The 24,304-nt window shown below is 44.2% G+C and overlaps 1 protein-coding gene across 1 annotated transcript in view; it reads right to left on the bottom strand.

Moving 5' to 3' along the window:
- Positions 1-24,304, bottom strand: part of lrmda (leucine rich melanocyte differentiation associated) — a 503,604-nt gene that overhangs the window by 69,569 nt on the left and 409,731 nt on the right. The window contains exon 6 of the mRNA XM_080740370.1: positions 8,445-8,529. Within this exon, the coding sequence (XP_080596496.1) occupies positions 8,445-8,529 (85 nt within the window). The remainder of the gene's footprint in view (positions 1-8,444; positions 8,530-24,304) is intronic.

The following is a 24,304-nucleotide window of genomic DNA, read 5'->3' on the forward strand; positions in this document are numbered from 1 at the left end:
GTATGATGAAGCAGGGCTTTACTTTACAAAAGAACGTACAAATTTGAAACTTGGAGATACGAGGTTTCTGCCCGACAGTGACGATATGCACACACGCATATGCACACACACCAGTGTTGATTTCGTCGACTAAAACTATGACAAAATGTTTCTTGTCGACTGCGTTTTTTTCACAGACGAAAACTAAATAAAAACTACATAAAAACTAAGCTGTGATGACTAAAACTAAGACTAAATATATTGACAATTTCGTCAACAGAATAAAAACTAGACTAAAACGTTAGGGAGGGACTAGTGGAGAAGAGAGTCATTTTATGTTTGGTTGCTCTCAGGTGTTGCGTGCTGAAAATAGCCGATCTACAAGCTCACAACGCGTTGCGCTGCGACACGTTGTGAGCTGGTAGATCGGCTATTTTCAGCACACAGCCAAGTGTAAAATCAGTCATTACGAAGCCTTCAAGTCCTGCCAAAATACATTTTAGTTGACTAAATCAACTGTAGATTTAGTCGCCTAAAAACGTATGATATTTAGTCGACTAAAATTAGACTAAAACTAATACTTTTCAGGTGACTCAATTATGACTAAAATTAAATGACACTTTATTCAAAAGACTGACTAACACTAAATCAAAATTTGCTGTCAAAAACAACACTGAAACACACACACACACACACACACACACGCACACGCACACGCACACGCACACGCACACACACACGCACACACACACGCACACACACGCGCACACACACGCGCACACACACACGCACACACACACGCACACGCACACTTAAGTTTGTGTTAACATACTTGAGAGGACACAAACATTTTATGAATGGTATATTTAAAGAGATGGTGTCATAGTTTTGTACTTTCTGTTTTGTATGTGTCTATGGCATACATGGGCAACTGGCAAGCCCGGGGGCCACGTTCCCCACCTTCACTTGATGCGACCCTCAGGTTAGGAATACTGATTTATTATTGATTTCAGCTGTTACAATTCCAAACATGTGAACATGAGCCACTTTACTTCAGTCTATATTAGAAGCTTAATGACTAGTACTGGTCTTTTTTTTAATGTCTGATGTATTTGTATTTAAGTTCATAAAGTTAACATAAGACCATGTAAATGCATTTGAAATAAAATAAAATTTTTACTTTTCAGGATTCCAATTCAAAAATAGCTAAAAATGCTTCTGGATTCCAATTTAAAAAAAATTGCGGATCTACAAGCTCAAAACGTGTCGCGTTGCGACGCGTTTTGAGCTTGTAGATCCGCTATTTTTTGCTATTTTTGACTGTATTTGCATTGTGGCCCTCTGGAGTGAATGTTAAGTGGCCCTTTCCATCATCAAAGTTGCCCACCCCTGGTCTATGGAATCAACATTACTCTAATAGACCCCCAGGTGTGGTTATAATATGCAAATAATATCTACACCTCCCTGTGTATTTTTGGTTACTTCCTGAAAGCTGAAATCCTTGTGAGTCAAAAGGCCCAATTGAAATGCACCGCTTTAATGACGTCATAAAATCATCCCCTCCCCTTTTTACCATACAGCAACACTGTGGGTGTGGCTAACTTCAGATGGGTTAACACCCACCGGAAAACCAGGTATACTTAGCCTAATGAACAGCTGGGTGTGGCAACACAAAAATATAATTTTAAAGGAGAATTCCGTGCTGAATCGCTTTCTCGCCTCTTTTTCTTGTTATTTTCTCTCCAAAAAAAGTGTTCCAGGTGTTATTTGTTTAAAAAAATGCAATATTGTCCATTTTGGTAGCAATAAGGAGCCTGGTGGTTGAGGTCCTTGCAGGTGGCGATCAGTATTACCACAGTTGGAACTCTATCAACTAGGGATGGGACGATAAGCAAAAAAATACTCCCGATAATCGTATCGTGGAGATTTGATTTATCGTGATATCATCCTCCATCATGCACTGGGATCAATTCACCTTTTATTTGCAGAGCTGCATATCCGGTACCATTTAAACCCTCTATAATTGGTAAAAGGTACTTATATAATATACGTACTTGATACAGTTTCCTTTTCCACTCTCTATCAGTCTTTGCCAAAAAATAGCCGAACGTTGTGAGCTCTGCTATTTCTTGGCAAATGTTCCGTCCCAGGATAATGGATTTTGATTATCGTGATAATATCGTAAATCGCAATTTCTTTTGTCACAAATAATCGTGCTATGACATTTTCATATCGTCCCATCCCTTACTCTCAACGAATTATGCTGCAGTGTGTGTGTGGCCGCCGTAGCGTTCCCAGTCGGGTACGCCACGTAGCGGCTTAGCATTTCTGTCCGTGCGCGCGCGTGTGTGTGTGTGTGTGTGTGTGTGTGTGTGTGTGTGTGTGTGTGTGTGTGTGTGTGTGTGTGTGTGTGTGTGTGTGTGTGTGTGTGTGTGCATTTCTATACCGAGCATGAACAGGAAGGGGAGAGAGAGACCAGACGACAGGGAGACATTTATCATGGTCTCTTGTCCGCGCCATGCAAAACAAGCAGGCGATGAGGAAGACCGCCGAGTACGGGAGCAGCAGAGGTCATTTGGTTAGCACCTTAGCCCCCCCCTCCCCCTCCCCTCCCCTCCACACACACACACAGATTACCCACAACTCCCTCCTCCCCCTCCATGGAGCCAAGGACAGATCTATGTCATGAAAACCTGACCAGCCGTGGAGGTGGAGGAGGCGTTGGCAGGGGCGTCACAAGTGGAGGGGAAGTGGGACTGAGTTACCAGGGCCCAAGGTGGAGGGGGCCTTAATTATTTTATACTTTAGCTATTGAACAATAGCAGATCTACAAGCTCACAGCGCGGCACCAAGTGCCACGCTGCAAGCTTGTAGATCTGCTATTTTTGAAAAATCTTGAAAACGTGTGCAAATCTTTGAATATATGTATGTTTTACATTTGTAACTGCTTCTGGGGGGTCCCTGGAATTAAACATTTTGAGATGGGGGTCCGTGGCCAAATACATATCATTTGGGGTTCCTTCACAGGAAAAGGTTTGAGCACCACTGACATAGAAACATGGGTTTTTCAAAAAAACCTTAGAAGGATTTGAAATATTCAAAGACTTTTTCAAAAATAGCAGATCTACAAGCTCGCAGCGCGGCACTCGGTGCGAGCTTGTAGATCTGCTATTTTTCAATAGTTAAAGCACAACACAACACGTAATGCGTTCCAAGTTTAAATGGGTTAAACCCCCTCCTCCCCCTATGAAGAACATTCATGGGGGGCCCCCCGCAGTGAATCCTTGCACCCAGGGCCCCAGAATTTGGTGCGACGCCCCTGGTGGTGCATGGAGGCGGTGCGGCTCTCAGGCCGACGTGAGGAGGGGAGAGGAGAGAGAGAGGGGACCCCGCCGTGCTTTGTCAAAATCAGACCCGGCTAAGAACAGTCCATTAACCCATTATTGACTGCTTTAACTAGTGAAAAATAGCAGATATACAAGCTCACAGCGCGGCACCGAGTGCCGCGCTGCGAGCTTGTAGATCTGCTATTTTTGAAAAATCGTGAAAATGTTTGCAAATCTTTGAATATATGTATTTTTTTAAAGCAAACGTTTGTAACTCAAATTTTTGCTTCTGGGTGGTCCCTGGAACTACATATTTTGACATGGGGGTCCGTGGCCAAATACATATCATTTTGGGCGTCCTTCGCATGAAAAGGTTTGAGAACCACTGACGTAGTAGTCTCTCAAGAACAGACTAACTGAGCTCCAGTTGAAGTGAAAAGGACCTTTTCTTTTACGATGGCTATAGCCAGATTGCTGACATAGAAACACATACTGTATAGGTTTTTCAAAAAACCTTAGAAGCATTCAAAAGACACTCAGACAATCAGGTCAAAATTCTAAATGTCACGATTTTTCAAAAAAAGCAGATCTACAAGCTCGCAGCGCGGCACTCGGTGCCACGCTGTGAGCTTGTATATCTGCTATTTTTTTAATAGTTAAAGCATAAAATAATAGTGTACCCGATCTGACTGGGTTAAAAGGTGAGCGGATCTGACACATGAAATATTCTCCCCTCCGTCTCAGATGTGGGCCGCGGTGACAGTCTCCATTTGTTACTTTTATGATGCGGCCGCTGCTGCAGCCTTAGATAACACAGCCCTCATCCTCGCCCTTCACCTTCTCTTTATGTCCCCAAGCAGCAGACTATACTCCCACCCCATCCCCACCGGCTCCCCACCCCACCGGCTCCCATTTATTTATCTGCACTTCTTTAACACACTCGATTTGCTAAACGCGCGCAGCCGGGAAGACGGTCGTGGTAACACCCCCCCTCCCTCGCAATCAGCACTGCCGTGGAAAACGTAAATGTCTCTAACGGTGATAGCTAAGCTGCAGTGGCATGACATAGGTTTAACCATAAGTGTATCGTTGCTGTCGTGGCAGAAACCTCTTATATCCATATTTTAACGTATTTCTTTATTTTTGATTAACGGCAGTGGTGGTAAAAGTATCAATACTGCAATAGGAAATACTATGTTGCAAGTAAGAGTCGGGAATTAAAAGTACCAAGGTAGAAAGTACTCGTTATGCAGAATTTCCTTATTGAAGTTTTCGAATGTTTAAAAAATCTTTTGGAAATAGCAGATCTACAAGCTGCTATTTCAGCAGGTCTACAAGATCTGCTATTTCAGCAGATGCACAAGCTCCCAACACATTGTGAGCTTGTAGATACACACATTAATCGCTTAACTTTGGTTTATTGAAAATAGCAGATCTGCAAGCTCACGGCATGTTGCACTCACAAGTGTATTGTGTGTTTGTAGATCATCTGTTTTAGAAAATAATTACTGTATTCATCATTTCAGTAGTAAAAAAGTCAATATTGATGTCAATACTATTGTACTTGTAATGAAATTCAAAGTACAATGGCAGAATACATCCCTCCAGTCGCTCCAGTGGTGATAAGTAAGCTACAGTGGCATGACATAGGTTTAAGTCGGTTAAATGTAGGATGTAAACACTGGCATTGAGCCGGCCATGCATTATGCAGGGCATATACGCCACCATGTCACTAGTCGTTGTTCGGTGAACACTTGATGAACTTGGCCCAGGGTTTTTATCTTTTGTTTTGTTTGGCATCATTTGTGTGTACAGTAATGTGTATGTGTGTGCGTGCGTGTGTGTGTGTTATTGTACTTGTGAGGACCAAATGTCCCCTCAGGTATAGTAGAACTTGAGAAATAGAAAATGGACATTGGGAGGACAATTGTCATGGTCCTCACGAGAGAAATGTACCGTCAATTGGCTATGTTCCGCCATAAGGTACATTTTCAAAGACATTTTTAAAGACCGGGTGCGGTGTTTTTTTTCTCCCCCCTAACATGATCATCAGGTATTATGATTTTTACTTGGAGGAAGCTACATTTCGAAAAAGTGTACAGAAGTGTTAAGCTTGAACTCGGCTCGGCGGCGGCGGTCGATCCGAGCGAGGCACACACAAAGCCCGGGCGGTTCGTCCTGCCGCGGGTTTGTTTGATGATGGGAAGACAATGGGTTGCTGGAGTCAACTCAATAATATCAGAGGGAGATCAGGGGCTGTGTGTTGGTGGTATCAACAGATCAAGGATGGTTCATTCGGCACATGCATCCTCACACGCACACGCACACGCGCACGCACACACACACACACATGCACGCACGAACGCACGCACACACACACACACGCACACACACACACACACGCACACAGATCAATGAGCAGAACCCACGTCTCTCTCTCCGATATTTTCTCACTGTGCACGCATCACGCGGATGAGACGGGATCAATACCAACAGATATCATAAGTATAGCTCACGCTCAAGTTCACTCGATTCCCACTCTCCGCAACTGTCAGGGTTATGGCTCATATCTGCATAATCCATGGGGCTTTACTCCTCGTTGAACGCATGGCATTGTACTGTATACGTGCTCATTGTATGCATATTGTATACAGTACTGTAACTGTGTTAAAGTAATAGTTTTACTATTACTAGTCCACGAGGTTCTCAACCCGTGTGGGCCGCGTTGGTAGGGGTGTAACTGCGTCGAAATATCGTTTTTAATTAAAAGAAATCGAAGTATATCGACATGAAACCGGCTAAAATCGAGTCGTATCGTTTTACTTTCTATCGCATCGAATCGGAAGTGCAAATAATCGATTGTATCGATACTACCTACTTGTGCATTGTATTTAGCATTTTTGGAGCTGTGTGAAGCACAGGCTCCCTATACGTGGCCGTGTGGGTCTGTCTGTGTGTCTGTGTGTGTGTCTGTATGTAGCCTGAACTTCCTAAACTTCGGCACGCTACTAGTCCCACAGTTTTGCCACCACACACTCGCGCCATATGTCAAATCGACAGGCTTACTCGGGAATCGTGGGCTAGTAACTTGCTAAGAGAAAGGTTCAATAGTTTAATTGATATTAATTTATTAGTGAATTAATTTTCCCCATTGACTTATAATGGGAATCGCAAAAACTCACATTCAATTATTTGTCTCTCGCAAACCATAGGGGCTAGAGTTTCAAGACTTGGAGAGGAGGTTCATAATGATTTCAAGGATTAAATAAAAAATAATTGTGTCATTTGGCCGCATGGTGGCGCCATAACACCCCACTTTACGTTTTGGCCTGTAACTCTTGAACCGTAGGTCGGAAAATTAAAAATATTTTTTCCCTGGATTCCTTGGGTCATGACGCATCTCCCCATATGCCACGCCCATTTGCGCCATGATAGATTTTCCGCCATCTTGAATTTTCTCCAAAACACACTTTTTGCTCCTTTTCCTACATATTTTCTTCAAATGTCACAAAAATCGGTACACATGATCCACACACACACACACACACACACACACACACACACACACACACACACACACACACACACACACACACACACACACACACACACACACACAGGTTTGTCCATACAGTATGTGTTCAAATACAATGTTCATGTATTTGCCAGATAATCACTGTGTTTACTTATTTATATCCATAATAATACATGTTTCCCTTAAAAACCTGCACTATCCACACTTTTCACACAGATTTTATTTCTTTGCTAAATAGTGACTATATCGATTTTAAATCATTGAATCAAATCGTATCGCCATGAATGAACCAATATCGTCCATGTATCGTATCGTCAGCCATGTATCGTGGTATGTATCGAATCGAAAGAGTCTCCTCAAATTATGGGGGGGGGGGGGGGGAGCTTTTATGCCTTTATTGATAGGACAGTAGACTGACAGGAAATGGGGGGAGAGACGGGAAGTGACAGGCTGCAAAGGTTGTCCGGATCGGGAATCGAATCGGCGACGCCGCCAGGCATCCATGCCTATATGGCGATGCCTAAGGGTCCAGGGACCAGTAGGCCAGCGGGTGCCCCGAATGCTCAAATTATTGACTAAGGAATGTGACAAAAACCAAAAAGAATATCCACAAATTCAAGTCTCGATGGGGTGAATAATCAATAGAAGAAAAGTAATTTTGTGGGTGAACTATCCTTGTACTCAGTTAGTTTACCAGGGGGTCCGGGACCCCTAGGGGGTCCTCAGAGTTACTACAGGGGGGGCGCCAAATCTTTGTGTGAATGGATCATGTTTTTTACATTAACCACTTGAACCCTAGCATCCCTATTCTGAGTGGAACATTAGCCAAAAATAGCAGATCTACAAGCTTACAACGCCTCGCGCTGCAAGGCGTTGTTAGCTTGTAGATGGGCTATTTTTGGTAAAGAGGTTTGCAAAGTTTTTGATGGTTCAAGTGGTTAAATGTCTGAATAGACATTACTCCAACATGATGACAGTGCATGCTGTCAAACAAGTCTAAGCTGTCTAAGAAATCTATGAACATTTCTAATCTGCCACACAATTTTATACAATATGTAGTGGGAGGTCCCTGCTTTATCTCTCTCTCAGCTAACCTCGCCTACCAGGCTTTCTGGGGGAAAGCCTGGTGTTCCTTCACTACAGGCCATTTGGTTTCCGCCTAAAGCGCGGAAACCACTAGAAGAAGTGGTGTCGCTTTGATTTGGTTCCCCCCGTTTGTTTCCCCAACCCCTTTTAAAATGCTCGAGTAGCCTTGCGTAGTCTTGCCAGTTGCTACGAGTTGGACTAAAAGATACATATACCAAACACATTTTTCAAAAGCAAAACTACTCTGCACCAAGGAGTTTATTAGGTAGGCCCTAAAAGTATGTCCTTGAGCGCAGGGGAATCATTTTGGGTTAAAACTGAATCCGGTTTGATAGTTTCGGCAAATTGTAGTCCTTTGAGTACTACAACATGACGTAAAGTGGTTTCCTCTCCCGACCGGATCAAACCTCGAAAAGTGAAGTGATCCCAGACTAGATCAGCTGACGGGTCCTTGGCCTGAAAATGTTGAAGACCCCTGCTTTACACCACTTGGTGCTGGGGGGGGGGGGGTTCCTTACCTTTGTGGTTCTTGGCATCTCTGGACCCCGTGGGCAGCGGGGTGTAGGGCGTGGGACTGACGTCTGATCTGGGCTCAGCGGGTACCTGGGGGGAAAGAAGAGAGAGAGAGGCAGACACAAGAAGAGGCTGAATAAATATTGGAGGGGGAGACATGATAGACAAGGGCCGCGAAATGACAAGGATTTGTCGCCGCGGCTCGACTGTTCTGCCCGCCGTAAATCCTCAAGAGGAGAGGTACAGGAAACTGCAGGGGGAGCCCCCCCCCCGTCCAGGGGTGTCGCACCAAGTTCTGGGCCCTGGGTACAAGGATTCACTGTGGGCCCCCCATGAACCGGGAACGCATTGTTACGCATTATTTTGTGCTTTAACTGTTGAAAAATAGCAGATCTACAAGCTCACAGCGCGGCACTCGGTGCCGCGCTGCGAGCTTGTAGATCTGCTATTTTTGAAAAATCGTGAAAATTCTTATATTTCAAATACTTCTAAGGTTATATTGAAAAAAAAATATGTTTCTATGTCAGTGGTGCTCAAACATTTTCATGTATTACGGGACCCCCAAAATGATACGTATTTGGCAACGGACCCCCATCTCAAAATATTTAGTTCCAGGGTCCCCCCCCAGAAGCAAAATCTGAGTTACAAACGTTCGCTTAAAAAATACATAATATTCAAAGATTTGCACACATTTTCACGACTTTTCAAAAATAGCAGATCTACAAGCGCGCAGCGCGGCGCTGTGAGCTTGTATATCTGCTATTTTTCAATAAAGTATAAAATATTTCCAGGCCCCTCCACCTTGGGCCCTAGTAACTCAGTCCCACTTCCCCCCCCCCCAACCTTGTGACGCCCCTGCACCCCATGTCTGCTTTTATGGCCCAAACGTGGCAGGACATCTTTCATTGCTTTTTGTGTTGCATGGCCGAGCGGAAAAGGGAGCCCACATCCCCTTCTGCCTTTGATGATCTGTTCCACTGGCTGGTCGCTGGAGGAGGAGAGGTCAGGGGAAGCCTCTGTCGTGGTGACCTCCCGCGGGGCGGGGGGGGGGGGGGGGGGGGCACGGCCGGGTCAGACGCCACTCACTACTGACAAGGCCAAACATGGCTCCCCCTCGCTCCCCCACCACCCGCCACTGGCTTTCAGACGCCATTCATCCGCTATTGCAACTTGGACGTGTTATTTATCCACTTTCAACCTGGAGTCCCCTGTTTTAAGCTGGGTTCAAGACGAGTTTCCCAGTCAGTGGCAAAACCGTCTGGAGATGATGCGCTCTCTAGAGTAAAAAAAAGTCTTTGTGTTCTCTGGGTGCAGATTCTGGTAAGTATCAGGTAAGAAGGGGATATCCGCACTCTCTGAAATAATTTATTTCTTGTAGTTTTATTTCATTATAAAGCACAACAGCAGTCTCACCGTATATAAGACGGAACGGTTTCGGCCTGTGGCCTTCCTCAGCGTCTTTTTTTACTGACGCTGAGGAAGGCCGAAACCGCTCCGTCTTATATACGGTGAGACTGCTGTTGTGCTTTATAATGAAATAAAACTACAAGAAAGAAATTATTTCAGAGAGTGCAGATATCTTCTTTTTACCTTATGCTGGGTTCAAACCTGGATGGTTCAAGCAGCGCGATTACATACAAAGTGAACGCAAAGACGAGACGATGCACGACCGAGCGCGGCGCGAACGATCCGAAAGGGGCGGCGCGAACGGTCGCCTCGTATCATCGCCCCAAAATCCAACTGAAGCGACCTTCGCTTCACCCCCACTCCACCCATCGCGTCCTGACAGCCAATCAGCGTTGATGTTGTCCGGCAGAGACACAGAGATATTTTTTGGTGTTTGGAGTTGGGACTCCCTTTTTTCCCGGGTGTTTCGCATTGATTCCAACGGGACATGATTTTTTACCAAGGCGGACCTGCGTGACCAAAGCGAAGTGATAGAAGCGACTAAAATAGAAGAAATAGCTTCAGCTTTAGGCGTGTCGTCACAGCAAACATTTTCAAACATTAGTGTCTCCACTAGGCCAAAAGGCATGGCTGTCCGTTCGTCCGTCCGTCCGTCCGTCCGTCTGTGAACAGCTAATCTCTGCCACCAGGAGGCTGATTTGTGCAAACACATTTTTAGACACTACTACAGATTTTTTTCCAAACATCACGCAAATTAGTAGTATCTCTAATAGTCATTAAACTACGGTTCTTTCCGATTTTGGAGCCGTGGTCACACTGTCTCCTTAGCGTGACTGTGTGTGTAGGTATGTTTGTTAGTTTGCTAGTAACTTTGTAGCATGGCAATACCGCTGGTAACCAGTGGCAGGGCTGGGTGACCAAGTGGCGCTGTTGAGCAGGCCAGGGGCAAGTTAGGAAAATGTACTTCTAAATGAACTGCTCACATCCACCGCTCGCTTCAAACATGGGTTTGATTTGTTATATTCCATCCTGATTGGCTTTGATTAGTTTGAACAAAATGCCTCAAATCACAAACTAATTTTGCACACATATTCCCTATAGGCCGAAGAAGAAATGCCATTTTCACATTTTCACATCAGCCTCATGGTGGCACTATAACAGGCCAATTCGTGTTTTTAATTATAACTCCACTGATCAGTGTAAAACGTGTATGCGCACTCCCTAGAGGCCAAGGAAAAACCTTTGCCCTGCATTTTTGCCACTTTTGCAAACACACACACACACACACACACACACACACACACACACACACACACACACACACACACACACACACACACACACACACACACACACACACACACACACACACACACACACACACACACACACACACACACACACACACACACACGGCTAGCCACCTACACAGACACACTGTACAAGATTATTATTATATGTGACACCATCGACATAGTGTAAAATAGGGAATCGCTTGAGTGGTTAAAATGGCTGTTTCAGGCTATTTGACACAACAATGCTAGGCATAGACTCCTGGCTTCACAGCCACAATGAGAAAGCTATTGATTGTTAGCAGAGGTGGAGACAAAACAAGTGTAACTACATGTTCCAGAGTCTGGGAGTAAACAGAAGCCAGGAAAATATATCCGGAGGTTTCCACTATGTGATAAATGCCTATCAGCTGATGATACTTTACTTGATAGCTTTGCTTTATGTCCCAAAGTTCAAACATATTGGATTAACATTTTCACATTGCTATCTAAAATACTTAAAATAAACTTAGAACCAGATCCCCTCATTGTCATTTTGGGAGTATCTGATCAGAGTACAAAGCTAACGAAACATCAGCAATGTTTCCTATCTTCTCATTATTGCAAGGAAGTTGCTTCTTATCCATTGGAAGATAAAAGATGCGCCAACCACAAAGATGTGGCTCAGTGACCTTACCAACACGTTACATCTTGAAAGGATTAGATATACTCTTGGGGACAAACTTTCATGTTTTGATAAAGTATGGTCGCCTCTCATAGCATACCTGGCATCAGTAACATAGGCTATATTTGGATGGTCGGGTGTCAATGACGGTGGAGTAGGGACGGGTGGGAAGGGGATGGGACTTTCAGAGACACTACTTAGGATCATGACTTGTATGTTTTCTATTGTTTGTATGTATATGTATAATTTATTTATGTTAACTGTTTCATTGTGTGTTTTTGTAAATGTATAACTTTTGATTTTGTGTGGAAAAAATGAGAAAAAAAGAGCATGCATTGTTGCATTTATCTCTGACCTAATGTAATTTGCTCGAATAAAAAACATTTGAAACTGAGTCTCAAAGCGTGTTCTGCAAACAGGCCGAGGGTTTCTTTCTGTGTTCTTGTTTTTCTGTGCCTTTTTTCATGAAAATTGCAGATCTAGAAGTTCGCTGTAGGTCTATTTTCATTGTATTCGAAATAGATCTTAAAAGTTAAATCATAAATACACTTTTTTTTCTTTCCAATTATTGTAGTGGTAGTCAAAAGTACAATATTTGTCTTTGACGTGTAACGGTAGTGGGGTAAAAGTCTCTAGTATCCAAAAATACAAATACTCCGTCGGGTGGAAACCTCATCCAAAACTGCTACTTTTCAGAATTCAAATTCAATGATAGCGCAAGTAGCATATCTACAGGCTCAAAATGTGTCACTTCCCACCGTGTTTCGAGCATGCAGATCTGCAACTTTTGATGCTTTTCTGTGATGCTGTAGTATTATCACATAGGGCGTTAATTTGAGTATTTTACTCATGACAATCACTTTGGTTTTACTCAAGTAAATGGACTGATTGTTAGCAAAGGTATTACAGAGAACAAAACAAGTGTTTCTACCACTTTTTCGAGTCACGTGTTCAAATACTGGATTCTGATTGGCTAAATTCCGGAGGTTATGAGAGGACAACTGCCGCAAAGTTGTGTGTCCGAGATCAATGCGCCTCAGTGTACATCCGGGGACTTCAGGAGGTAGTCCCCCAACCAACAAATGAAGGTCGCAGCGGTCCTATGTTTACTAACGTGCGTACTATCGTCGCCGATTTATTTGGATCCAATGCAATCCGCCAACTTTAAAGCCCCTTTTCTCTGAACCTATGCCTTTCTGGAAGCGAACAGCCTCTATTTACGGCCGGAACGGTGCTTTTAACTGACGTTAGCTTAGCTGTAAGCTAGACGCATGGATTAGTATGGAGTTGGCGCCATCTGTTGGTGAGTAGAAGATGTTGTTGGTGGAACTATCTGCTGTCTCGCGGAAGTTTTATAGGCAATAATGATTGTAACTTAAGATCCTTGCAAGTTACAACTATGTGTTTTCTTTCATGTATACGGGAAAAAGTGGTAGAAAAGCTATTTACCACTCGGGGTCGGACATTATGCTCTCATAATGTCCTGAGTGAGTGTGTTATCGGACTCGGCTGCGCCTCGTCCGATAACACCCTCACTGCGGACATTATGAGAGCATAATGTCCTCTCACTCGGGGTAAATTGCTTACATAACTCAGCGGTCTTCAACGTTTTCAGGCCAAGGACCCCTTAGTTGAGAGAGAGATGAAGCAGGGACCCCCACAACTTTTTCATAGATTCCATATAGTCTCATCGTTTGACAGCACGATCATCAGTGTATTTTGGATTCATGTCAATTTGTGTTTTCAGATATTTAACCACCTTGAACTGTCAATACTTAATAAACCTGACCTTTCACTCTGTACTTAGTCTGCTCTTTTTCCCCTCTACCCCAAAGCTCTTTGCCGAAAATAGCCGATCTACTGCGAGGCGTTGTGAGCTTGTAGATCTGCTATTTTTGGCTAAAGTTCTCAGAATAATGACATTAGGGTTCAAGTAGTTAATATATCAAAAAAAAAGTTCTATCACTCAAAGATTTGCAGGACCCCCTGTAGTAACTCTGAGTCCCGGACCCCCTGTTGAAGATATAACTATAACTGTTCCGGTGTCTCGAAGTGTGTTTCCCAAACAGGCCAAGAGTTTCTTACGACGGCGCTGCTGCTGCTGTTGTTGTTGTTGTTCTTCACTTTCAAGGTCTAAACACACTCCTCCTCCCTTTCTCTTAGCCTCTTAGCCGGAGCAGGAGCAGCCACTTTATCATGACGCGGCGATATCTGATGCCTTTGCAGAACTACTTTCCTCTCCTGCAGGAAGAAATTCACTGGGCCTTTAACCCATTTAGGGCCTAGGATTATTTAATGCTTTAACTATTGAAAAATAGCAGATATACAAGCTCACAGCGCGGCACCGAGTGCTGCGCTGCGAGCTTGTAGATCTGCTATTTTTGAAAAAATGTGCACATTTTTCAATATATTTTTTTCAAAGCAAAATTTTATAACTCAAAACTCTGCTTCTGGGGGGGTCCCTGGAACAACATATTTTGAGATGGGGGGGTCTGCGGCCAAATAAAAGTAATTTTGGGGGTCCTTGCATGAAAAAGTTTGAGAACCACTGATTTAGAGGAAGGATTTAGAAGTCGGGTCCAAAGATATTGAAAGACTAGAGATATTGAACACATTCACGATTCTTCGTGCCGCGCTGTGAGCTTGTATATCTGCTATTTTTCAATAGTTAAAGCATAAAACAATGGTTAAAGTGGTTCAAATATAACGCGAATCGGGCGCGTTCCCGGTCTTTGAGTGTTAATCATAGCAAAGAGACCCCAACTGACAAATACATATTAGCGATGGTTTTTGGAGTTGAATTCTCCTCCCCCCTCCTCCTTTTATTGTTGCTCCTCTATACAGGCCCATGCATAACCTTGAGAAATGGAAGGGTTGGGACGCGGCTAAACGGAAACATATTCTTCATGGGCGGGGAGAGAGTGCGGGCGGCTGAGTGTGAATCGAAAACGATCACATAATATGCCTTCAGATACTATCTCTCAAAGGCATTAGGGGGGTCTGGTCAGCATGTGTCTCGTATTACACTGGGAGACAAATGGCAACATGGAACTGTTTTTGAGACATTGCTACAGTAGTCGTCTGCTATTGTGCTTTTTATTTTTATTTTTTTACATGCATGGCTCTGAATGTAAATACTACTGTTGACAGAAGAAGTAGCATTGCTCTGCTATGGAATATTGAAACATACTGTACTGTTACCATTAACTACTTAACCCATTTAGACCTGAGGACACGATTAATGTCTTCTAAATCAGTATTTCTCAAACTTTCAAATTTCAAGGTCTCCCCTTAACTCTGACAGTGTACAAATGGAACCAAATGAACCCGCTAGGGTTCATTTGGTTCCAATTGTACACTGTCAGAGTTACATACTTGTTTGGGTCAATTTAGACCCCCCTAAAGGAACCCACAGAGTCCCCGGAATTCACTTTGAGAACCACTGTTCTAAAACAGTTTTAGCAGTGGTGATCAAACTCTTTCATGTCAAGGACCCCCAGAAATATGTGTATTTGTCCATGGACCCCCATCTCAAAATATTAAGGTTCCAGGGAACTCCAGAAGTAAAGATTTGGAGTTACAAATGTTCGCTTTAAAAATATATATTATACAATATTATATACCAATAGAATCTTGTTTTGCCAATTATTTGGGGGCCCCACTTGCAATATCCCCACGGCCCCCCCAGTGGGTGCGGTGGGTGTATTTGAATAGGGTCCAAAACAAACTGCAATACACAACCATCAGCTGTGTGTTTGTGGCTTACGCTACCAACGAAGGGAAACAAATATTTAAAACCGTTTGATGCTATACATCAAAATAATAAAATACAACATCTGTTGACATGTTATATACAGTATATAACAAACAACAACTGTCTCCTGGTGTGAGACGTGTCCCCTCACTGTGTGCAATAGCCTATTATATTTTACTACTATTTTTATTTACGGTTATTGCCATTGTTATTTTATCGCTTTTTATGTAATGTTTTTGGCTATTTTATGTTGCTACGGCAATGCCAAGAACGACACACCTCAAAAGAACTTCAGGCATCTTCTTTTTTGATCTTGTAGATCGGCTATTCTCACTACTTTCGAAACAGGGCTTAAAGGAGTAGTTCAGTAATAGTTTTGGAGTCTTGAGTTCAATAATATTTTTTGTTTTTTGTCGCATTCCTAAGACAATTCATGGGTTGCATTTGTAGTCCTAAAAGGCCACGTTGAGGACCAACAAAGGTGTTTCAATTAGTTTGATTAGCATGGAACAAATTTTCTATGCGAATCAGAACACCTGTGTTGGTCCTCAACATGGCTGGTGTAGGACTACAAATGCAACCCATGAATAATTACATTAAAAAAAGTACCCTGACAATTTCCACATCCACTGGGGGTACATTTACTATAATCAAATTTTTGTATGGGGAGCCGCTCTCTCTCTCTCCCTCCTCTACTAGGCTTTTAACAGCCGGCCCACCAGTTCCTGTGCTTCGGCCCGCCTCATTTCCTGCCCTGCCTGAGAGATCAGAAGCTCGCCCCCCTGTCTGTCCCCCTCCAAGCCCCCCCCCCCCCCTAATCCTGCTGCTTGTCCACAATTAATCTTCCCAGTTGCCACATTATTAACACCACCACCCACAGACTGGGACAGGAGGGGTGGTTTTGGGGGGAGGGAGGGGTCAACTAGGCCGGTGGTTTTCATGACAAGGACCCCAAAATTGACCGCAGGGCCCCCCATCTGAAAATATTTGTGTCAGGGACCCCCAGATGAGAAGATTTGTGTAAATTTTTTGTTTTTCAAGAAATGTTTTAGTGTCAAAATTTTCAACGTAACTTTTATTGTAATATTTTTTTATTAAAGAAACGGGCCCCCGCTTTGAGAAGCACTCGATCAACCGGGCACTGGATAGAGCTGTGCCCGCCCCGCCCAGCCAACCTCCCCTGTTCCCAACCACCCTCCTGTCAATCAAACCCCGCTCCCCAGCGGCTACTCGCTGTCAACATCAGAGCCCTCGCCCCCCCCCATCACCCCCACCCGCACCCAGGGGCGTCACAAGGGGGGGGGGGGGGGGGTGACTGAGTTAGTAGGGCCCAAGGAGGTGGAGGGGCCTGGAATTATTTTATACTTTAGCTATTGAAAAATAGCAGATCTACAAGCGCACAGCGCGGCACCGAGTGCCGCGCTGCAAGCTTTTAGATCTGCTATTTTTTGAAAAGTTGTGAAAATGTGAGCAAATCTTTGAATATATGTATTTTTTAATTGAACATTTGTAACTCAAATTTAGCTTCTGGGGGGGTCCCTGGAACTAAATATTTTGAGATGGGGGTCCGTGGTCAAATACATATCATTTTGGGCGTCCTTCACATGAAAAGGTTTGAGCACCACTGACATAGAAACATATATATTTTTTTTTAAGGACACATTTTCATGATTTTTCAAAAATAGCAGATCTACAAGCTCGCAGCGCGGCACTCGGTGCCGCGCTGCGAGCTGGTAGATCTGCTCTTTTTCAACAGTTAAAGCACAAAATGTGAGTGAACCCTTGTACCCACGCAGGGCCCAGGATTTGGTGCGACACCCCTGACCGCACCCCCAACCCCCCCGGCCACCCTCCCTCTCTCCCTCTCCTGGCTAGCTCGCCACGCATGACGCCACCGTCCCCTCCTCCCCGATGTCATGGCTGCTGATCAAACGCCCGCCCCGTCCCAACCTCCGCGGCCCCCGCTACTCATCCCTGTCCCCCCCTCTCTCTCTCTCTGCCTCCCGCTCCACCCCACCCACACCACATTAATCAGCCAGCTCTTCCACGTCCCGAGCCCCCTTCCTCTCCCCCCCACCGCTGCCCAGGCACGTGCACACATAGACATGAAAAAGGGGCTTGAGCCCCTGCCCTTTTATCCGTCTGTAAAAAGTGCCCTCTCCAGACCATGAATGCGGTTTTCACTATGGTGAAAGAAGAAATGCAAATGCCCCCTCTTTCCATGCCATACCTGAAGGCAGCATTCAAGAGAATTGCCTTGTCCAACATTTCCTGAACATGAATGCGTCTTATGTTGAAAGAATTTCACTCTCTGTGTAGAAATCCATGCCGTTACGACGCATCTCTGTATTCACGTGGTTATGCTTATAGTTCAGTGTGACTTGGTTATGCTTCGGTGCAGTGTGCACCGAAAATAGCCAACCTCCAAGCGCCGACCTTGAGAGCTTGGAGGTCTGCTATTTTTGATATTTTCACCAAAAGGCCCTTTTAGACATTTTAGCCCCTGCCTCTCTAACATTCTCTGCACGTCCCTGCCGCTGCCCCAACTACCCCCGCACCCTCCTCCCCTTGCACTCTTTCACTTTAGTCGATGACCCGTCCAGGGGATGAGAAAGAGAAGAGCAAGGGATGATGGGAAAGTCCGGTGGCGGGACGGACGGACGGACGGACGGACGGACGGACGCACGCGAATAACTCAATCCGAATCCCAGCTGTTATCAAAGGGTGCTCTCTCTCTCTCTCTCTCTCTCTCTCTTTCTCTCTCTCTCTCTCTCTCTCTCTCTCTCTCTCTCTCTCTCTCTGTGTTAATCACTTGAACACCAGCATCCATATTCTGGGGGAGTACAGAACAGTAGCCAAAAATAGACGATCTACAAGCTCACAACGATCGGTTATTTTTGTCGAGGAGCTTTGGTGTGTGTGTATGTGTGTGTGGGGGTGGTTCTGATACATAACCTAATCAGGTCCAAATTAGCAATGTATTTAAACAAGAGTGTTTAAAGGTGGGGTAAGTGATTTTCTTTGGTTAAAATAGATTCACGTGAAAAAGTTTGAGCACCACTGACATAGAAACATCCAAAAACCTTCAAAAACTTTTCACGAATTAAAAAAAAAAAGCAGATCTACAAGCTCGCAGCGCGGCACTCGTGCCGATCTGTGAGCTTGTATATCTGCTATTTTTCCAATAGTTAAAGCACAACATAACGCAGTGAATCCATGTACCCAGGGCCCAGATCTTGGTGCGACACCCCTGTGCAAATCAACAACATTTGCCCTTCTATTCCTCTTTTATTGCGGGAGGAACGGGAAGCCGTGTACGCAGTGCCGCAGCACTCGGTGCCGCAGCACTCGGTGCCGCTTGTATATCTGCTATTTTTGAATAACTGCTAAAGTATAAGATAATGGTTAAAGTGGTTCAAATTAACTCGGCAGCCTATCCCCTCTCTGATCTTCTACCCACACAGATTAGAACTCAGGTGTCCTGCGTATTAAGTGCTGACATTTTAACCGCTGAGCTGAGATTTTCGGGCAGTAGCCAACCGGTCATAATACTGTATGTATGTATGTATGTATGTATGCTATTGCATGTCTTACTCGTTCATTGGATGGAACACAATGAAAACAAGACCCTGCATGGCGTTTTTAGTGCTATCCGTTTAGCATAGCGTTTGACTGTACGGTCAACAGTGTTATTAATAAAGTAATCAATCAATCAATCAATCAATCAATCAATCAATCAAGTCAAACCAGACAGGATCTGAATGGTATAATATAGAAGAGCGGGGAAACCAAACACAACTAACCACCCCAAAGTTATATTGTATTAACATACCCTATACCACACAGATACAGGACTAGATAACAATGTAATCGTTAGAAAAAAGGGGGCTTTGTGGCTTTTGCAACTATTTGGGGTCCCTCTTGCAGTATCTTCAGGGCCCTCGGGTTGGGAATCGCTGACATGGACCATGGTAGACAATAACCACACAAAACTAACAACTATGGAAGCTCCTTGTCTCTTGTTTATAGAGATGTCTGCCTCGTGTGTTTCACGATGTACTGTATCCAGGGTCGGGCCTACATAACGCACCGCTGTACACGACTGCCACGTCCTCACTCATTTCATCCTCTAGCGTGACGCCGTTGTCGGGTGGAAACCTTTTATGTACAAAACGTTTGTTTTGTATTTATCATTTCAAAAATGATTTAAACTAGTGAAAACAGCCGATCTGCAAGCACACAACGCCTCGCGGTGCGAGGCGTTGTGTGCTTGTAGATCGGCTGTTTTCACTACTTTTGTGCAACAGTCTTGTATGCTGAAGCAGGGCTTCAAAATGTACACATTTGAAACTTGGAGATACAAGGTTTCTGCCCGACAGTGTACGATGAGCATCTTTCCCGTGCTGTTTATCACCCCTTTCTCTCTCTCTCTCTCTCTCTCTCTCTCTCTCTCTCTCTCTCTCTCTCTCTCTCTTCTCTCTCTCTCTCTCTCTCTCTCTCTCTCTCTCTCTCTCTCTCTCTCTCCCTCTCCCCCCTCTAGGTCACTCTCCTTCTCTCATGTGTCCGTCTGCTGTCCCTGCACTGACCAGAGGGAGGTGCTGCAGTGTCATCTATATAAGATCCCTCTTGTGAACCCACTCGCCCCACCCCTCTCGTTCTCTCTGTGTGTGTGTCTCTCTCTCTCTCTCTCTCTGTCTCTCTATCTGTGTGTCTACTCTGTGCTGTCCAGATTAGTCTGCTCATCAAGCTGAGTATTGTTTTAATTTGCTCGGCCCGGGGCATATGCTGAGTGTTCACGTCATTATTGTCTTCATGTGTGCAACGTTGAGTTATCGCCGCGGCTTATGATAATGCGGCACGAATTTAACAGGGGCTGGGGGAGTACACCGCGAAATCTACTGATGATAAAGGGTGGACAGGGGGGGGGGGGGGGGGGAAGAGGGAGAGAGAGAGAGCAGGATGGGTGGGGGCAGAGAGACAGAGAGGAAGCTCTGTTAAATGTCATTATGAAAGATGATTCCCATACTGGATAATACATCACAACAGTGGTGTCTGTCTACTCTCTCTCTCTCTCTCTCTCTCTCGCTCTGTTGTTATGCGAATAAACGCTGATACACCCAGAGGCAATAGTGATTATTGCTTCCAACATATCACCCTGAGAGAGAGAGAGAGAGAGAGACAGAGAGAGAGAGAGAGGAGAGAGAGAGAGAGAGAGGCAGGAAGATCGAGACAGGGACGGGATGGAAAGACAGTAGACAAGCAAAAACACAAAGCGACCCACGCCGAGCACACAACATGCTGGGAAGTCACAAGGGGGGGGGAGTTACTTGGGCCCAAGGTGGAGGGGCCCTAGTACTAATACTTTAGCTACTGAAAAATAGCAGATATACATTAAGCTCACAGCGCGGCACCGAGTGCCCGTGCCAAATACGTATCGCTTTGGGCGGTCCTTCACATGAAAAGGTTTGAGCACCACTGACATAGAAACATAGGTTTTTCAAAAACGCAGCGCGGCACTCGGTGCCGCGCTGTGAGCTTGTATATCTGCTATTTTTCAATAGTTAAAGCACAAAATGTGAGTGAATCCTTGTACCCAGGGCCCAGAATTTGGTGCGACACCCCTGCACACAACCACCTCCACAGTGGGGTTCCTGAAAATGTCACACACGCGCAGGCGCACACACGCCACACACACGCGCGCATGCACACGCACAAGCGCGAGTGTACAATACATACGAGGGAGGGAGAAAAAAGTCAGTCAGTAAAGCTGAGCTATCTCTGGGTGTGTTTTGAAATGCGACTGTGACAAAGTTTTTGCGAAGTTTTTGGCAAGCTTGGTGTGGTGGATTTGAAATCTCGATGGGTGTTACAGTACGCCGTGCTGACGTCAACTGATCTGGAACAATCTCCTCGCGGGAATGTGATTACGATGACTTTGGAGCTCCCAAATGTAAACAGTTGCCACGTGCACACACGCGCGCGCAACACTATTTCCACAACGCCGTACTATATACACAGACAGGCGAGAGAGACGGACGAGACAGACAGACAGACAGACAGACAGATAGACAGACAGACATTGATTGAATACTTTATTAGCCAGAAATGTAAACGGTACAGTCAGACAATAAAGGATTGAAGGCCATAAAGGAGTGTGGATCACTAGCATCCTTTAAAATCGCCCTGAAAAACCACTTGAAGGCGGCAGCCGTTCGCAACTGGTAAAAACAAACCTAGACGAGCCCTACCCTTCCCTGACCCTTCTTTGTATATACTTACTGTTTGTATAGACTTATTGTTTTGTGTTTGTTCTTTCTTTTTTACTGACTATATCTACTGCATAGTACTGTGTTCTATTTGTCTGTCATTCAATGTTATATGAGTTACTTAAATGGTTTCCTGTGGAAATAAGCTTAGTCTTTTCTAGGATCTCCTTTTAGTAGACCTTGTACCAGTGAACTGTACTGTCATGAAACTGTACCTTTTCCTATGCAAACTTCTAATAAAGTCTTCAATCAATCAATCAATCAATCAATCAATCAATCAATCAATCAATCAATCAATCAGTTCACCTCTGGGACAACCAGACCTTATTGTTGTTTGGGACACGATCAACACAATCCTGAGTTATTTTTTTGTGTTCAATCTGTGTTTTTAGTATTTCAGTATTACCTCACCTCGTCTCCCTTCTTTTATTAACGAGGCGGTGCCATAGATTTGTACTTTTTCTGGTTTTCATGTGTCTAGGAGGTTGACAGTACTTCATTAAACCTCCTGGTGTGGTTGTTATGAGCAATTATGTGTTCCCTTTTTATTTGGGGTTTCTTCCTGGAGGCTGACACCTTGTGGGTCAAAAGTGCCGATCCAGAAACAGTGATTAAATGACATCATATAATCATCCCTCCCCTTTTACCATTCACCCAACACTGTGGGTGTGGCTAACTTCAGCTGGGTCACCGCCCACCATGACAACCAGGCATACTTAATGAACTGGTGGGAGTGGCCACATAAAACCCCCCCAAAAAAGCTTTCTTCTAGTATAATTGCGACCGTCAGGTCGCAGTTACTATCAAAAACCTCCACCGGCTGTCTGTCTGTCAGTCTGTCACAACTTTTGCCCTACTCATATCTCCGCCACCGTTGCCCCGATCCATGCCAAACTTTGCACACACACTCCTTGGCTACCAAACGACAACCTCATTTCTCACATGGCCCTCTTCTAGCGCCACCATGAGGCCGATTCTTGCAAAACACATTTTTGGACACTGCTCCTACAGCTTTTGCCCTAAAATCACACAAAGCGGTACACAGTATCTCTAAAGTCATGTCATCAACATGGATCTGTCCCATTTCCCATATTCCCTCCTGTTTGGCTACCATTGCCTTCTAAAGTTTGTGTATGCGACCTGACGGTTGCTTATCTCCCGATTTAGGGAGATCTTACTGGTCATACTACCTGATAATCATGTTTTGGGGGGGGGGGGGGGGACTTCATCTTTAAGGAACTGATGACCAGCAATATATGCAATCTAATTACAGCCGGGGCTAAGGAGGAGGGATAGAGCAGTGTGTAAACACCAGCCCCCTTGCTTTCTTTTTCTTTATTTTTTTATCTCCTTATACATCTGGACAAGTAGACAAAGTACTAAAAGGAAATAAATGTGGCCTGACAGCCACTTCAAAGGGGTTCAGCCAGAGGCTTACTGCTACTTAGGGCACAGGAATGCTGTTGCCTAGCGAGCATCAGCCCACAACCTATCAGAGTAGGGCCAGGGACGTGCAGAGAATGTTAGAGAGGCAGGGGCTGACATTTCTAAAAATTGCCTTTTTTTTTTAAATATATATATGTGTCCCAATTTGGCTGGGAGCCAGTCATTGGATTTTTATTCATTTTCATTTTTTCATTTCATTTGAAAGCTGGGGATCATAGCTACAAAATGATATATTGGTTGTGGAGATTGACCCAACAGTTTTGAAGATATGGCTTATAGAATGATGCCATGCTGAAATACTACTTTTGAGATATTCAAGTTCTAAATAAATTTCTAACCTGCAAATGACCTGACGATCTCTCACATTAATTAAAAAAAGTCTTATTTACATGCAGAGTTAAGCTCTGGCGTTTAAGTGAAATGTAGCCTGAAATTTATGAAATGCTTTATTGGCTTTATCACATTTTAGTGAGAAAAAAAAAAGGTATTTTCAGTCCCTGTCTAAAGCTGTACTTTCCGAGATGACTGGCTCTCAGTGAGATTGGGACACATATATTTGTTTTTTTTTTTTTTTTACATACAATACATAAAAACATAAAGGCACTCACATTCACACACATACCACCTGCTATTTATTAATAATAATACATAGTTCCCATACATTATTTACAAAAAAAAATAAAAAATCTTTAACCATATATTGTTATTACATTAGATAGTTATTTCCATGGTATTCATATACATCTCCCACAGCTGTTCAAAATCACTCTGTCTACCCCAAACTTTATATGTCAACCTCTCCAGCCCGACAGAGTTCATGAGCTCCCTATGCCACATCCTCAAGAAGTCGTCCAAAGTCAAAGCTTTTAGTTTGCTTTGCTGAATGTATAAAGTTCAAGGGCCTTTGGCTGAAAATATCGAAAATAGCAGACCTCCAAGCTCACCTCCGGCTATTTTTCGGTACGAGATACCACTAAGAATAATCAAGTGAATACTGGAGATGTGACGTACAGCATGGATTTCTACACAGAGAGGG

This window comes from Nannobrachium achirus, assembly GCF_963921795.1.
Source record: "Nannobrachium achirus genome assembly, chromosome: 13".
In the NCBI taxonomy this organism is placed as follows: Eukaryota; Metazoa; Chordata; class Actinopteri; order Myctophiformes; family Myctophidae; genus Nannobrachium; species Nannobrachium achirus.